At 37.5% G+C, this 18,438-nt stretch overlaps 2 protein-coding genes across 14 annotated transcripts in view; one reads left to right on the top strand and one right to left on the bottom strand.

Moving 5' to 3' along the window:
- Nucleotides 1–18,438, bottom strand: part of LOC124644475 — a 179,006-nt gene that overhangs the window by 123,215 nt on the left and 37,353 nt on the right. For 4 of the 13 annotated variants that reach the window (XM_047183854.1, XM_047183852.1, XM_047183853.1 and 1 more), the window contains exon 3: nt 2,278–2,478. The exons of the other annotated variants lie outside the window; for them this stretch is intronic. In XM_047183854.1, coding sequence (XP_047039810.1) covers nt 2,278–2,478 — 201 coding nt within the window. The remainder of the gene's footprint in view (nt 1–2,277; nt 2,479–18,438) is intronic. 13 annotated transcript variants of the gene reach the window in all.
- LOC124644482 (splicing factor U2af large subunit B-like) lies at nt 7,633–15,936 on the top strand. The gene is made up of 2 exons (XM_047183889.1): nt 7,633–9,029; nt 14,921–15,936. Exons 1-2 carry the CDS (start codon nt 8,605–8,607, stop codon nt 14,952–14,954), a joined length of 459 nt encoding a protein of 152 aa, XP_047039845.1. The 5' UTR covers nt 7,633–8,604; the 3' UTR covers nt 14,955–15,936.

Here is an 18,438-nt window from a genome sequence, read left to right as displayed (position 1 = left end):
ACGTGTGTTTTACAACTGCATTTATCCATTTAATTCTTTTATCCCTAAGCCATGGCATGTGAGTACTATTGGTAGGGAAATAGTAAAATTTTACACCCTTGGAGTTGTTTTTGGATGTATTACAGCATCCAGCAATACAACAATACATTTTGATAACTTCAATTAGCAAAACTGAACACGAATATTCAGATTTTTTCCATGGTTTGACAGTACAATTCTTGACACTTGAGGGAAAAGTTTCGGATATAAGTCACGAGATGGCAAGGTCATCGCTGCGCACGGGGCCTATAGATAGCCATCTCTCGATTTTGTATTTTATACCGCAATCTAGTTCCCAGCCCCCGTACAACTTACTAGCAAATACACACACACACACACATAGGTGTCTTACAGCGGGACAGGATGACTTTTTACCGTCGGGAAAATAAGGAGAGTAATTCTAAAGAAGACGGATCACAATCCATACAAAATTGCCCCACGTCCTATAACAATGTGACGTATCTCAAAAAAAAGATAAAAATGTTTAAAAAAATATGGCATACTCTCCAATTCATTTTTTTTACACCTTCATACGAAAAAAATGCTTTAAAAATTGTTCAGGCGCTGTTATGAAAACATCGTTCATGGGACTATTTATGGACTATTTAATTTTTTTTTTTTTTTTTTGATAGGGTATACCTCACAGTTGGTCCCATAATCATCAGGTCCGGATCTGATAATGAAAACCCTGAGAAATCCAGGGCAACTTTTGAAAGTTGTAGGTATGCGCAGGATAAAAACTTGACTATAAGGTGTATGTCTTATAACAATATGCAACAGTAAAGGTTTGGAGCTGACCTGATGATGGAGACGAAAGAAGGTCGAGGGAACTCGACAACTGAATATGTAAACTACCTCGTGTTTGGGCTCATATTATTTGTATTGAATAGACCTTTGCAACAGTGAAGGTTTGGAGCTGACCCGTCGATGGAGACCAGAGAAGGTCGAGGGAAATCGACAGCAAAATATTTAAACTACCTCAGAAGTCGGTGTCTAATGGATGTACCTAAGTTTATTTCCCCAACGACTTTTAGGCCGATGCTCCTAAGATTAGTTTTTTTTTGCTTTTCAGTGTTTTTGGAAGTTTTTTTATCGTAATAAGTTTTTTTTTATATTTTTGGCTTTTCAGTGACAAGCACAGTTGTCACTATCCGCATAAGTGGAAAGTTCTTATCAATACGAATAATATAAGCCCAAACACGAGGCAGTTCACATATTCAGTTGTCCAGTTCCCTCGCCCTTCTCTGGTCGCCATCATCAAGTCAGCTTCAAACCTTCACTGTTGCATATTGTTATAAGACATACACCTTATAGTCAAGTTTTTATCCTGCGCATGCCTACAACTTTCAAAAGTTGCCCTGGATTTCTCAGGGTTTCCATTATCAGATCCTGACCTGATGATTATGGGACCATCTGTGAGGTATACCCTATCAAAACAAAAAATAATTTAATAAAATAGTCCATAAATAGTCCCATGAACGATGTTTTCATAACAGCGCCTGAACAATTTTTAAAGCATTTTTTTCGTATGAAGGTGTAAAAAAAATGAATTGGAGAGTATGCCATATTTTTTTAAACATTTTTATCTTTTTTTTGAGATACGTCACATTGTTATAGGACGTGGGGCAATTTTGATCCGTCTTCTTTCAAATAATTTTTTTTTAAATATTTTTTTTTATTATTCACCTAGAAAAAATTGTATTTGAGGTCTAGAATCACTCTCCTTATTTTCCCGACAGTAAAAAAAACATCCAGTAATTATACACGAATATCCAAGTGATTTCAGAGGTACTACTAGTTGCGTATTTAATAACATCCAGTTTACATGTTATATTTTATTTGTAAACATAAAGGGCGTTACTACAAAAACTTTAAACCCTGTTTTACACTTGTCTAATAAAATTTTGGCTGCAAAATGAACCATATGTCAACGTCATAATTTGACATTTTTTTAGACAAGGCATAAACTGACGTTTAAAAGTTCTTGTGGTAAGACTGAAAGAAATTAAAACCGCTTATTATTAAATACACAATGCGTTATCTACCTACAGTAAATAAATTATTATGAAAGAAAGAAAATATATTTTTTCAGAAAACATTTATTTATTTCTAATTTTCTGCCGTACAAAGACAAGAGTATCTCTTTCTTTATTATCTATCTTTCTATGACAAAAACTGTTGTCAAACAATAACTTGAATTTTAAAACAAAATAAGATTAGAAAAAATATGCTCAATACCTGACAGATGCAGTGTTGGTACAGCTAATTTACTTAATCTATTCTTGGGATAATAATATATTTCTTCAAAATGGAGACGGCAGATTCTTCTGTTTTTAAATATATGATCACTATCTTCTCCTGCAAGACCAGCTTTGACAACCCATGTATGAAACTTGTCACTTTCAAATGAAGGGTTTGGGAAAGCATGCAGCACTGCCCCTATAAATAAAATAGGATATTAAATGGACGTAGTTTTGCAGAAACGTTCCATCCCACAAGTCACCCGAAATCGACTTATTGTGATTGAACAGCCTAAAATTTAGCATATGGTTATCTAAACTCAATCTAATTCAACAATAAAACCTGTAGTACCTTTACTAGTTAGAATAAAAAAGAATACAACTGAAACGCGTAAATGCTTATATCTAATTCAAGTTGAATTTGAGATAGCATTTACGTACAGTGGGTTGGAACGTTTCTGCATAACTACGTCCAAATTACAATCTAAAAGCTAAACTGCAGACATTAAAATGTAAATATTTTAATCCTCTACTACAGATGTTAAATCATGTTCGTTCATCAATCTAATGATAATTGTAATGTACATAAATGTCTTAGTCCAGCCAATAAAATTACTGGACTGTTGATAATGAAAAATAACAAATAATGTTTATCTTTTAACATTTCAACTGTCAGATTTCCTCAACTAACCTTGAACCTAATAATTTAGAGATAAATTAGAAAATATATAGCCCCAAGCGAACGCCGGCGTCCGCACACATATTATATTTCTATTTTGTCTCTAATTACGAAATTCAAATGACTAAAGTTTGTTGCTGGCGTCTGTACAGCTCGGCTATATTTTGTGTCAGCTATCACCGGCCGGCAAGCTAAAGGTACTATCTGATAATAAGGAGAAACTAACCTGTACCGAGTGACGAAGCGCAGCTAGGAATACAACACGTCTTTTGAGGCATTTTATAGTGTCAATATCACAAAAACAACAAAAACAGAGTCACTATCTCCACACTCGCAAGTCAACAGTGAAATCTTTAATACGCGAAGGCTTTTACGGAGGAGGTTAACACACTCGACTCGACGTATTGAGCAGTCCGCATATATAAAAAATTGCTTAGACATACGATGAAACTGAAAAGAAAACAAGAAAGTAGCGCGAACGGATCCGCTTGGTTTCAAACAGTCTCGTCGTAATGGCTGCCATGCATGACAGAAAACAAAGAGTGCATTTTTAAGGATGCGTTCGTTTTGTTATAAATTATTATTGTTAATTACTTGTTTTGTTTGTAGAAATATTAAGTACAAATTGACATTATATAGGAAGACTAGCAATCTGTCAAAATCTTCAAAGGGTTGCCATCACAGTGGCAGCAGTGTTGCCCGTAAAAAATAAAAGGATTTAACATGTTATCAGGCAGTCTATATAATGAAGCCGGGGTCAATACAAAACAAACACGATCGAGAGTCTAAGGAGAGAGCAAGGTTATACAACACTCACCAAAATCCATGTAACAGCCGAGTCATTTTTAATTTGCAAGAAACATAACAATTTACATAATCAAAGATCAAAGAAAAATTTATAATAAATAAGTAGAATAAAACAGCGATTACTGTTAATGACGTATGTACAGTAAAACCAGAGAGTATATAATCACTACGTTTTAAGAGACGGGACTTCCATACTAGCCAATGGAACCAATTTACATGGCAATCCAATACCAACATTACCATCAGATACCGCAAAAACGTGAATAGAAACCAAATCCTTTAAATGTTAAAGTTCTAAAAAGTTCAGCTGCTAAGCAAAGTTGAGAAAGATTGTACCTGAGGTACTGGGTCCGGCCTGAAATAATGAAGCTTCATTGTCAATAATCCCTTGAGAAGTGTTTGTCGTTGTAACGTCAACGTTTGAATAAATGTGACATGGAAATTGAAGTAACATTTCATCAGGAAGTGGATCAGCATTCAAATTTTTTGATGGTATGGCCCATTTTTTAAGGCGATTTTGTTTTTTATTAAACGCTCTTTTATCAAAGTGGTTTCCACATACATACTTTAATGTATGCAACTTTTCAATGGGAACATATATTAAATCTTCTTTGCCCACAAACTTGACCCACTGTTTGCATCTGAAAATATTTTTAAATTAAAATTAAATCAATCTTCTTGGTTAAATTAATAAATATTGATACTATTTTATGTATGTATAATTATGTAAAACATTGTGCCCCGTCTCTTTCACGCAATATTACATTTCTTTTTTTCTATGTAATGTAAACAACAACGTTATCGATATGTGAATCTTACAGTTGCAGTACATCACTAGCACACAATTTAAATGAGATAAAGGAGATTGGGCAAGAATCACGAAGGAGAAAAGACTAGCGGAGATGCCCTAACGCAGGTAGGTCACGCGCCTTCAGGTAGGTCAAATACGTCACGGCAGGCGTGGCTGGACACCGCCCATATACCGTCCTTTACATCAAACTGACATCTTGTCATGGTTGTATTTTTACCACAATTTCAACAGATTTTATTTGTTACTCGATTAAAACGATGAAATGCGCTATCATTAATTGTAGAAATTGCTCAGGATCCAAACTCAAACATACCATAGGATAACATTTCACGTGTAAGTAATATTTTAGCTTTAAAACATATTTTTTGCTAGAGACATCTGTCGTCGAATAGCTGCATTTCTAGAACCTCTAAGTGAATTTGTATTATTTTCGTATCAATCTTGTATCAATGTATATTATTGGTACCAATTTTTGCCTTAAAAAGCAGCTTCATTTTTCCTTGCATCCTACAAGTTTTTTATAGATTATTTACAAACCAAAACATATGATATATTATCATGAAAATTTAATATTATAAAAACACCATCTTTCGGTAAGTAGTCGACTTACGTATATTTAAAGTAAAATTGTGTTCATCAAGACAGAGAGACCCGTTACAAAATTAAGTGCTACCAGACATCGAAAATGCAATCACCCATTCTTAAAAAAGATCTTATTTAAAAAAGCTGCAATTATCTTAAAATTAATCATAACTCTAACTATGTAGATTTATTTATATTCATCACTAGCCGTTTTCCCGCGGTTTCACCCGCGTACCGTGGGAGCTACTGCCCGCACCGGGATAAAATATAGCCTATGTTACTTGCATATAATATAGCTTTCTAATGGTGAAAGAATATTTAAAATCGGTCCAGTAGTTTTTGAGTTTATCCATTACAACCAAACAAACAAACAAAGTTTTCCTCTTTATAATATTAGAATAGATCAGCAATGTTTTACATAAGTATATCTCTCTTGCCGTACATACTTTTTGAATGTACCTTTACTCAGAGCAACATCCGACTCACATAAAGTCTGCTACTTATTTAGTGGATGCGCCGTTATGATACAGTTGTGAAAACTCTAATTTGATAAACACTGTCCCTATAATTTTAATTCCCATTTTTCTTGGTGAATTTCGTAATGTGGCAACATCGAAAATAACTACAGTCATCGCAGCACGGTTCTAGAACAAATAGAACGAATTTTCGTGCTTGTGATGCCATAGTGGCTAGTAGACGAACTAACACAATGCCATAAGTTGATACTTAAATTACACCATGGGGGTATTTTAGACCCGTGGTGAATAAAAATGATTTTTCATCGAGTCTCCGTTTAATGGTTCCTAGATACCTATTTCATTTCTGGAGGAGTAAATAAATTGTTGTGGGGCAAGTTCTCTGCACAAGATAATACTTATATAACAATTAATTTTCTAACTTTTCTATATCTCTCTCTTTTTCTACGTTTATTTCAAATGAATGCTTCTTTAAACTTTCTAATTGAATTACTATTTTAAAAGAATTATTAATTTTGAATATTTACTTTACTTTTGAGTATGTCACTAGTGGTCGATGTTATAGTTCGGCCATTCAGAGAATGCGTTCCTGACACGTCGCGATTGAACTGACGACGTAATAACATTCATTGATTATTGATATAATAATGTTGTTTTAATGCTCCTCAATTGTTAAAACGGTAAACAACCAGCAAAAATATTTTTATCGTAACTGCAACGCCATTGCAAAGTTACGTCGTCAGTTCAATCGCGACGTGTCAGGAACGCATTCTCTGAATGGCCGAACTTTAGTTTAGGGTTAGATTTTAATCATCCTATTCCACGCTAGATGGATTTACAAAAAATGGGTGGCTTCCCATAAAAGGCATATAAGGGTGGAGCACGGGTGGAGACAGTAACGTTCCTCGTCCCCCGCTCACCCGAATTTTGGCGCGCTGCTTTGTTAGGAGATTTTTCGTTAGGGCATCTCCGCTAGTCTTTTCTCCTCCGTGGCAAGAATGTATGAAGTTTGGTCCAAATGTCCACCACGAACGAGACCTATATAATTAAATAGTCCACTTAATTTAGAGTAACTTTTACTAAGAAAGTAAAAAAAAAAACAATGCCAAAAAAAAGTTATAGCCAAAAATGTATTCTTAATTTTCGGTAGTTTTTGTATGTTGTCATTATTATTTTTTATTTTATTCCACTTTCATTTCCGCACTTAATCTAAAACTAAGATGAGTAAGACACATTTGCATATAAACCCATATTTATTTGCCCGATGGATGTACGAATCACGAACCAATTGAGGTGCCAGAAGGGCTTGAATATACTCAACGGTGCCTGGATCTAAGATAGTTCGAAGTAACTGGTGGTGTCTTCTCTCTAATAATGAACAATTCTATTTTGTCAGAAGTTACAGAAAGTACGAAAATCGAACATCACGAAAAGTAATTGAAAAAATTAAATTGAAAAAATCTATAAAATGTTTTATTTTATTTTGCTATAACTTTTTTCTGGCATTATATTTTTTTTTTACTTTCATAACAAAATATGTTCTATATTTAACGGGCTATCTAGCCATATAGGTCTCGTTCGTGGTGGACATTTGGACCGGAATCGCCCATTGTCCTTTGTTAATTTTATTTGTTCCTAGCCTGCTTTACTTACATGTGGCTGCAAAATATCTTATTAAAGTTCTTACCGGTCTTCATCTAAAGGGAATCTCGCCATAAACATCCTTTTTTCAAGATTCGCACGACTTGCTCGATTTTTACAAATTTCACAAGTAATAAACCGTCTTTTCGGTGGCATTTTGATTCACAACACACCTCTGATCACCCGTCACTAATTTTGATGAGAAATTAACTTTAAACAATTTATAATTCACAATAAAACTTGCATTTACTTTCAAAGCACATGGCACAAAATGAAGTTTGACTTGGTTTTGACAAAAAACATGGCTGATGACACTTGATGTAAGAAAGAGAAACGACACTGAGGGAAAGTGATAGTGTAAGGTTCGAAATGTTTTTCACGTTTATTTTATCTTTTTAATTACGAATTCTGATGCTTTAGAATTTTTATTATGGCAACATTTCAATTTGAGGAGATTTTACTTTTCGCCATCTGGCAACACCGGAAATTGATTTGAACGGAATAAGATCAGGTGGGAGCATTCTGGCTCGGACCGTTGAATTGTGCGGTTGCGTCAAGTTGTTCAAGTGTAAGACGTAAATTGGATGGCTGGATAATTTTCAAGGCTGGATTGTTATTTGTTTTGGTTTACTAAATATATTCAAGTTTAAACGAAGAATCTTTGTTTCCTGTTCGTGCCCTTACTTCTGAGGTAGTCTTATATCTCAGAAGTGGGATAAAGAAAACGTAAGTACACGCCTACATCTATTTTTACTTTTATATTTAATAATCTGTTTTGCAATAATCACGCTAACTTAACTGTTAAAAATATTATTCAAGAGGTACATACATAGTTGTACCTGCCTATTCCACAATTTTTAATACATGTATTTTACTTATTTATTTTACTTAGGGCCGATTTTTCAATCGCCGGATGGCTCTTATCTGAGGAGTGTGTTTGACAGCCTTTGTATAGAAAATATGTCAAACCGCCATATTTATTCCTTAGATGGAAGTTAGCTGATGATTGAAAAATCAGCCCATGCGGACAATTTTCTTCAGTAATATGGAATCCAAATATCCCAATTCAAATACTTTGCATGTACCACATAGTTATTTAAACCTTGCGGATTCATTTATATTATTTTTGCATCTAACCCGTATACAGGGTACATTAATGATTGAAAAAAAAAAAAAAAAAAAAAAAAAAAAAATATATATATATTGCAGGGGTGTATAAAAGGGGTGAAAAAACGTGTTATTTTTGTCGTCAGACTTACCGTTTACGAGATATCTTAAGGTTTAGTTCTCTTACTAAAATCTACAATTTTGTTCGACGAGTTTCAGAAAATGGAGACTGGAAATGGCCATGGCAGGCTAGAGACCCCTCGAAGCAGTCGTTCACTCACACGGCGTAGCCACAGCCGCGAGCGCAGCCGCAGTCGCAGTCGCGGAGTACGGGACCGCGAGTTGGCGCTCAGGCGGGAGCAGGAGAAGGTTCGGCTCTTGGAGTTGGCCTTGCAACAAGAACGAGACGCCGAACAGCGCAGGAAGCACAGCGAGCATCTTAGCGAGCGCCGCAGCGAGCGCCACAGCGAGCGCCGCAGCGAGCGCCGTAGCGAGCATCACAGCGAGCGCCGCAGCGAGCATCGAGGCGAGCATCGAAGCGAGCGCCGCAGCGAGCATCGCAACCGGCGGCGCAGCGTGGACCGTGGCGAGCATGAGATGAGGTCAAGGAGTCGCAGCCGAGCCAGCGTCGAGCATCGCACTAAAAGGTCATGTACTCCCACTTTTACTACTAACGATGTCGTGAAATTATTTAAGAATATTACAGATGTCATTCCATCGCAGCCGTCAAATCAATGCTTACCCTCAATCAGTAAAGGTTTCGATAAAAATATACTTCCAGAATTTAATCCATCTCAGAAAAACCAACGTATGGACACGTGGTTAAAGAAGGTTAACGAGTGTGCAGAGGTTTACGGCTGGGATGGAAGAACTACAGTGCATTTTGCGATGCAGAAACTCTCGGGACTTGCAAAAACATGGTACGAGAGTCTTAACTCGATTTTGTTCACCTGGAAGGAATGGCAGATAAAGTTGATGAGTGCTTTTCCCTGTGAGCAAAATTACGGACAACTCCTTGAGGATATGTTGAAGCGCAAAAGTCGTCCCAATGAGTTAGTCGAGAATTATTATTACGAGAAATTGGCCCTCCTTAATCAATGTGACATAACGGGTAGGCGCGCGGTAGACTGCATCATCCATGGCATAAGTGATAAAACTATGAGATCTAGCGCGTTGGCGTTGAGATGCGATGAGCCGGATCAGTTATTAAAATTCCTACTAAGTAACAACAAAGAACTCCCGACACATCCATTTTTTAACAGGGATAAGGTGGGTGCCTCCTCTGATGACCGACAAAGTTTCAGGCCCAATAGCAAGAGCAATCCAAATGTGTATTGTTACAACTGTAAGGAGAAAGGACACCCTTTCTCTAAATGTACGAAGCCTTTAGTGAAATGCTCAACGTGTAACAGAATTGGACACAAGGCTGAAACATGTCGCTCTAAATCTGAAATGGGGAATAGTAAGACTGACACTATAACAAAGACAATGCGTATAAAGAACTCGAATCCGAACAATAAATTCATAAAATCAGTTAAAATTGGGGATGATATCGTTGAAGCCTTCGTTGATCTAGGTAGCGAGGCTAGTTTAATACGGAAAACTACATTTTCAAAGCTTGGGCTACAACATGATAATATTCCAATCCCACTGACTGGTTTTGGTAATAAATTGATATATTCCTTGGGTTCTGCTAAGTTTAAGATAAGTGTTGACGATATTGAGGCCGATGTCGTATTTAGAGTAGTAGACGACGTGTTTTTAGAAAAACCAATACTTGTTGGGCAAACTTATTCAGAGCAACCACATATTGCGTTGTATAAAGATGCGCATAAGCTGAATTTCTTATGTAATAGTAATGACACTTCAACTTTTGATATCATAGAAGACGGTGACAAGATAAGAATCAGATCCGCGGCTCATAATGTACTATTCGGTCCAGCCAGTATTAGAGCTTTAACGCACAAGGAATTCACAGGAAATTTAATACTAGACTCTTAAGATAGTAGGTAAGCCAAATGATCAATACTTGGTATGTGGTGGTGTCTACGAAGCCAAGGATAGTCTCCTTTTTGTCACATTAACGCCGTGTTCGACACCATGCCGGGTACTAGAAAATTTCGTCTTTTCGCGAGCCGAAAGAGTGGAGGCAGTTTATAGGCTCACGGAGGTAGCAAAGTCCATCGAAGGTCAATTCTTTGAGAACAATGTGGGCGAGGGTTTCGACGAGAAAGACGTTCACGTAGGCGATTCTATATCTGAAAGCGACAAGGAAAAACTGCTTGAATTGTTACGTCGCCACAAAGAATGTTTTGCATCCACTTTGGGTGATCTGGGGTGCACAACAACCACCGAAATGAAAATAGAACTGAACAGCCAACGTCCAGTCGTCTATAGACCGTATCGACTTTCGCACTTCGAACGTGAAAAGGTACGCGCCATGATAGATGAGATGTTGCAGGCGGGAATCATTAGGGAATCTGCTTCCAATTACGCGAGTCCCATAATTCTTGTCCGCAAGAAAGATGGCAATATTCGACTATGCGTCGATTACCGATTACTAAATTCGGTCACGGTGAAGGAGAGATACCCCATACCTGTCATCGATGATGAGATTGCCAGACTTTCTGGACAAGCGTGGTTCATTACGTTAGATCTTATGTCTGGGTATTATCAAGTCCCCATCGCGGAAGAAAGTAAACACCTAACGGCGTTTGTCACGCCGGACGGACAGTACGAGTACAATCGTATGCCGTTCGGCTTGGCAAACGCGCCAGCAGTATTCCAGCGAATGATGAATAACGTTCTAGGTTCAGCTAGGTTTGAGAAGGCTACTGTGTATATAGATGACTTGCTAATATACGGAAAGGATCCGTCGGAATGCATGAAACGGTTAGAAGATATATTACAGTTGTTACGGGAAGCTAATCTAAAATTGAATCTGTCTAAATGCAGTTTTCTTCAAAACAGGATAAACTATCTGGGCTACGAAATTAGCGCTGAGGGTATGCGGCCGGGGATGTCAAAAATTCAAAGTGTTGCAGATTTTCCCCGTCCGGAAAATATACACGGTGTGCGGCAATTCTTAGGTCTGGTGAGCTATTTTAGGAGGTTCATCCAAGGCTTTGCACAATTAGCACACCCTCTCACTAAACTGCTTAAAAGGGATACTGTGTGGAACTGGTCCACCGATCAAGAAGAAGCATTTAGTGTTTTAAAACGGAAACTAATCAGTAGACCCGTGCTGACAATATACGACCCCTCTGCAGAGTTTGAACTGCATACTGATGCGAGTAAACTGGGTGTAGGAGGGATCCTTTTACAGCGCCCAAAAGGGAGTGAAGGTTCTTTTCATCCTGTGGCCTATTATAGCCGACAGACGACCCCTGAGGAAAAGAACTTTCACTCATACGAACTGGAAACTCTAGCTGTTATATGCTCCCTTAAAAAGTTTAGAGTATACCTGTTAGGCAAAACTTTTAAGGTCATTACAGACTGCAGCGCCTTACGTTCCACGTTTGGAAAACGCGACCTAATACCTAGGATTGCCCGATGGTGGCTCGCTATGCAGGAATTTGATTGCGTCGTGGAATACAGGGCAGGTACAAGGATGAACCACGTTGACGCATTATCGAGAAATCCTATACGAGATATAGACACGCAAAATTGTCAGCAGTATCCCACAGTCATGGCCATAAGTGAGGGCGACTGGCTACTTACTCTTCAGCTAGGAGACTCGGAGCTTTGTCGAATTCGCGATATTGTTGGAAGCGACTTAGATCCTAAAGGGATAGAGTATATTAAGGAAAACTATGTTATACGGGACAATAAGCTATACCGATACGTGGATAGAAATAAGGACTCTGTTAGATTTGTGGTGCCGAAGGGTGCAAGATGGCAAGTTTGCAAGATGAACCATGACGACCTAGGGCATGTTGGTTTTGAGAAAACTTACGAACGTATCAAAAGAAACTATTGGTTTGCCAAAATGAAACGGTTCATCAGAAAGTACGTATCGGCGTGTATCGATTGTGCTTTCGCAAAGAAAAATGAAACCTCTCGAGAAGGATTATTACATCCCATCGAAAAGGTTGCGATTCCTTTTCATACGCTACACGTCGACCATCTTGGACCCTTTGTCAAATCAAAACGAGGCAACACACACATACTGACGGTGGTTGACTCTTTTACAAAGTTTGTATTTATTAAACCAGTGAGGAACACAAATACCCAGAATCTTATTAAGGCTTTAAGAGACATCTTTGATACGTTTAGAGTCCCTGACCGTGTTATCAGCGATCGAGGGTCCTGTTTTACCTCTCATTCGTTCAGGAGGTTTTGTCTAGACCAGGGGATAAGGCATGTTCTTAATGCAGTTGCGAGCCCCAGGTCAAACGGACAAGTCGAGAGGTATAACAGAACTATCCTCGATTCCTTGACAGCAGAGAACCTAAGAGATGATGAAAGAAACTGGGATGACAAATTAGGAAAAATACAATGGGGCTTAAACAATACTATGCAAAAAACAATTGGTAGGTCACCTGCAGAGGTTATGTTCGGATCTAAAATGAATAGCGAAAAGAATTCGGCAATGAATGAAATAGTAATTAATACTCGTGAAGACGAGGATGTAGATTCAATTCGTGTAGAAGTCAAGGATAGGATAGATAAATGCCAAGTAGCTCAGAAACTATATTACGATAAAAGACGCCGACCAGCACGTGTATATAAAAACGGGGAACTGGTTAAAATAACTAAAGTCGCTTTTCACAACAACGGTAAAAGTACAAAACTCATGCCTAATTATGAGGGACCGCAGGCCCGCCGCTAGCTGTTTGTTCGCCCGCGTGCAAAACCGAGTATGCCGCCCTACGACTACATATTATACTGGGTTTTGTCAAAAAATATATAAGGGGGGGCGGTCCAGGGGGTCCGGACCCCCCCGCCCATTCATATCCATTTTACTTGTCCAACAGAAAAAAATATGTACATGCACCGCTCTGATTGCAGAAAACGCACCTACTTTTGGATTCATAAATATTGCAATAGGTACATTAGGTACATAACATATATTACACATAACTTTTTATTTACTTGAAATGCTCTAAGTCTTAGAGTAACCTAAGAAGTCCTGGGTTAGCCCATAAGCAGACTAAGCAATTGCTTAGGGCATCAATGCAGTGCAATCATTACCCAAGTGGCCCCTATGTATTGAAAAATTGTGATTAATGGGTAGGTACCAACATAATGTATATCAAAGTGCTTAGAACAGATTATGGGTAACTTAAACTAACGAACTTAAATATCTATAGCAATGTTTAATTTCAGTAAAATATGTTATTAATGGTTTTTGGTGGGTTTCCCGTTGAAAAAGTCAACGCATGAGACATATTTCATATGTAAGGAAGCGCGAGCGAAGCGAGCGCGAAATTTTTTTAGTCTAAGGACACAAAACAAATAAAAACCACTGTAAATTAACAAAGCAAAGTCAAAAAGTAAGATATGCTCAGAAATGAAGTGCAAATGTACATGAAGCCGCGAGCGAAGCGAGCGCCATTTTTTCCTTAGAGTTTTCATGAAGTAAACATATCATAAAAAGCCAAAGTGAACAAAAAGCTATAACGGAAGTGCGCGAAAAATGATTTTTCGGAATTGAATGCCTGAACAATTAAACAAAGATAAATTGCGATTGCGATATCTGACATGAAGGCGCGAGCGCAGCGAGAGCGAATTTTTTTGGGGATGCAAAGGATGAACCCGTCAAAATTGATAGGGGACGACCAAAGCGAGGGCGGCTTTTTCTGAAATTTTATTGCTAATCTACTCATCTATTTTTAGTAAAAATATTTTTATTACGTAATTATGGTTTAATTTTGCCGTATGGGTTAATTTTGCCGCCCCCTAAATAGTGCCGCCCAGGGCATTTGCCCCCCTGCTCTCTCCCCCCACGCTACGCTAATGGTTGATCTTAAATCGTTTTTAATAATTTTTAATTTTGAAAATGATCAACAGATGTAACTGAAACCGGCAGTGTAAGTAATATTCTTAGCGCTATTGCTGTGTTCGGAAATATTGAAATCAAATAATTGGTAAAAAGATATTGTATTTTTTTAATATTACGTGATAGGTCGCTCGATTTGCCGCCCCCTAGGACGTGCCGCCCGCGTGCGGTGCACGCATTGCACGCCCGCTTACGGCGGGCCTGAGGGACCGTATAAAGTTATTAAAATTCTGGGCAACGATAGATACAAGGTAGCCCCTATTGCCGGTTTTGAGGGAATGAGGAATAAGAAAAAGACCACTGTTGCTTCAGACAGGATGAAGCCGTGGATTCACGTAGCGTCATTGGAAATAGAAGACGTAGTTGATGAGGATGACGCGCCTGATGATGGCGATGATGCAATGTCTTCTGATTGACTAGTTGATAAACAATTACCTAAGTTTCAAAAGATATTTATTAATGTTTTATTTAATTATGTTGTAAATTATTCGAGAGATGGCTACATACCTACATATATGTTTTATTTTTCTGTTTCAGGTCAAGCATGAGGCATCAAACGGATACGCCGTGACTTGACCTGTTACATGGATGGTTATTGGTTAATCTACAACTGACTTAATCAAATGGAAGGTGGTTAGTTAGTTGATAGATTTGGATTGTTATTGGATGGACGGATAATACAAATACTCATGGTTCGATTGATAATAATTGAAGGATGGTTACCAGTCTTGTTCTCGGAAATTCAGGCTCGTAGCGTTACCGCGTGTCTGGATTTTGCATGGCTAATTTCTCTTAGATATTTTTATGTTCAAATTTAAAATGTATAGTTTTGGTTTTAGACAAATTGTATCTAGTTAACACCAAATCATACTTACACTAATTACCTAGTACAAAACTTACAACTGGATAGCCAAAATAGTCAATTGTATTAAGTATAAAAATAACTAATGTTAACTGTAGGTTTAGAAATACGGTAGTCTAATATAATAGCAATCAACAAACTATATACGACAAGCAAAACACGAAGCCTGTAAAATATGCGATTCTTGTAAAACAAACATGCATGCACTGTAAAATACTATACATAGATGTTTCTAAAAATAACAAAATATAGATCAAAACATTTAATTATACTTATAGTATCACTTTATATTAGGTCAAACAAAATATTATGCAATTGAAATGATTATTGTGTAAGCAAAATGTTCCCACCCACTTGCCGAGTGTAAGGTTCCACCTGGGTTGTGTATGAGGGCATACACAATGTCAGGATGGACGAGTGTAAGGTTCGAAATGTTTTTCACGTTTATTTTATCTTTTTAATTACGAATTCTGATGCTTTAGAATTTTTATTATGGCAACATTTCAATTTGAGGAGATTTTACTTTTCGCCATCTGGCAACACCGGAAATTGATTTGAACGGAATAAGATCAGGTGGGGGCATTCTGGCTCGGACCGTTGAATTGTGCGGTTGCGTCAAGTTGTTCAAGTGTAAGACGTAAATTGGATGGCTGGATAATTTTCAAGGCTGGATTGTTATTTGTTTTGGTTTACTAAATACAAGGTGTTGATTTGCATTCGTGCCATAGTTCAGGAGGAGGACATACAATACGTAAATAATCGATTGGAATTACAGTAGATGGGAAATAACTAATATGCACTACTTTTTTTGTCATTGTAATGTCGTGGTATTTCCAAAGTAATCCAATTTTATGAATGAAATTTATGAGTGATCGTTGCGTATGCTTTGTGTTTGCGTTTGTGTGAGGGTGCAGCACGGTTTTAATGCCAGTAACATACGCGCCAAGTTTAAATAAGGCTAGATGACATTTACGGAATTCCGAAAAAAAATTAAAGAAAAAAAATTACGTACCAATTTTTTTATTGATTTGGGTCGAGAATCATTAGCATAATTACCTCCTTGAATATGGCACGGATGCAAATCAACAGCTTGTATATTCAAGTTTAAACGAAGAATCTTTGTTTCCTGTTCGTGCCCTTACTTCTGAGGTAGTCTTATAATAGCAATATCCACCATTATTTGACACGTAAAGTCCATAGAAAATATTTTTTGTTCCTAGTTTCACCAGGTTGAGTAAAACCGGAAAAACAAATAACATGGCCGATTAGCACTGCACAGAGTACTATAAAATTATGACTCGAGCGCCATCTAACGGTATACGACGCCCCTACAACCAGCAAACCGGGGACTCCAGAATACATTTTTTAATTCCCCAAAGTAATTTCCAAAAGACAAATCACTTGACTGTTAATTTGTCTGTAAAATTACTTTGGATAAAATAGAATTCAGGCAAATAAATAAAACAACAGTTTAGTTGTTGACTGATTTTCTGTAATGTTTTTTTTATTATAATAACTAAAGGCATACGGTTTTATTATCGTCAGTATCTTCCACCGTTCTAGTACCATTAATGGTTTTATTAATATCTCTGCACCAATTGCATAGAAAAAATTTGCAGGACAGTTCCAACATATATTCAATAGTTTGTTTGTGTTTTATGGTTTTCACAATTAAATAGTGTAAAATCAAGCTCTGCGTATAATAATAATATCAAATACATTTTTAGGATTCCGTACCCAAAGGGTAAAACGGGACCCTATTGTTTTCGCTCCTCTGTCAAGTTTCAAGATAATTGAAATTCGATTATCTTGAAACGGGTTAACTTTTGCCCAGTGTATCCCATGGTCAAATTTGTCCGTATTGACCTATAATATCACCTCATGAAAGGATGCGGTCTACTTACCAGTAACCCTGTATACATATATAGAATATTAGTTCGGGTGGTATGGAACCCTACGCGCGCGAGTCCGACTCGCACTTGGCCGGTTTTTTATATTTAGTGTAGATGAATAATTTTTAACAGGTTTCATTTGCTCAGGTTTAGAAACATATTTTGATTTTACAGTAAGTTAAATAAAATTAGAAATATAACAAAATTAAATGATGAATATTCACCTTACCCAACAATAACAAAGTGGGAACTGCACCAGGGCACAGTCTTCTTGTACATGTCAAAAATTTCAGTTCAAAATGGTCATGGCACACTCGTCGGTTTTTATACACATAATGGGGATCCAGAGCTAATTTATCAATGCCAACTGATCGAGTCCATGCAAGATATCGATCCATATCCTGATCAGGATTAGGAAACGTATGCAGGACTGTATGATCTTTGCCTAAAAAATATTATTTTTAGTTAAAACTGAGAGCACACACTATAGCGAGGTACAAAATATTTGATGTCTGGTACCAAATAGGTAGTAAAACTTGGTTTTGCTCAATTTTCAAAAATCTCTCTTGGTCCAGCGATCCTGACCCAGACTTGTTGCGTCAAAAGATAACTTTATTCTAAGGTGTGTGAAAGATAACAATTATTGTAAGGTGTCATAATATAATAATAATATATAATGTCGGGACACCTTTTCACACACGGCCGGTTAGCCCCATGGTAAGTTATTAATTAACTTGTGTTATGGGTGCTAACACAACTGATAGACTACATATAGCTACATATATACGTATTTATAAATACATATTGTAACACCCAGACCGCGGCCAACAAGCATGCTCATCACACAAATGTCGACCGAACCAGGAATCAAACCCGGGACCTCAGGTTCGGCAGTCCGGCATGGTGACCATTGCGCCATCGAGGTCGCCAAAATTATATCCTACTTATATTATATATGTGAAAGTTTGTGAGAATGTATGGATGTATGTTTGTTATTCAATCACGCAAAAACGGCTGGACCGATTTGATTGAAATTTGGTATGTAGATAGGTAATACCCTGGATTAACACATAGGCTACTTTTTATCAACACACCACGCGGGCGAAGCCTCTGGCGGAAGCTAGTTATTATCATAATTGGGTGGTTTTCAACTATTTGCTTTGCGCACCTTAGTAACATATCACAGGCCTGTTGGTCTACTGGTTAGTGACCCTGGCTGCTATGCCAGAGGTCGTGGGTTCGATTCCCACACAGGACAAATGTTTGTGTGATGAGCATGATCATTTGTTCTGTGTCTGGGT

Source organism: Helicoverpa zea, chromosome 30 (assembly GCF_022581195.2).
Source record: "Helicoverpa zea isolate HzStark_Cry1AcR chromosome 30, ilHelZeax1.1, whole genome shotgun sequence".
In the NCBI taxonomy this organism is placed as follows: domain Eukaryota; kingdom Metazoa; phylum Arthropoda; class Insecta; order Lepidoptera; family Noctuidae; genus Helicoverpa; species Helicoverpa zea.
This window is presented reverse-complemented; position numbering and strand designations above follow the sequence as displayed.

Excerpts from the sequence above, each read along its gene's own strand:
- LOC124644482 (XM_047183889.1), top strand. The coding sequence starts at position 8,605 with ATGGAGACTGGAAATGGCCATGGCAGGCTAGAGACCCCTCGAAGCAGT. Across the intron at positions 9,030-14,920 it reads GTCGAGCATCGCACTAAAAG|GTCAAGCATGAGGCATCAAA; the intron begins GTCATGTACTCC and ends TTTCTGTTTCAG.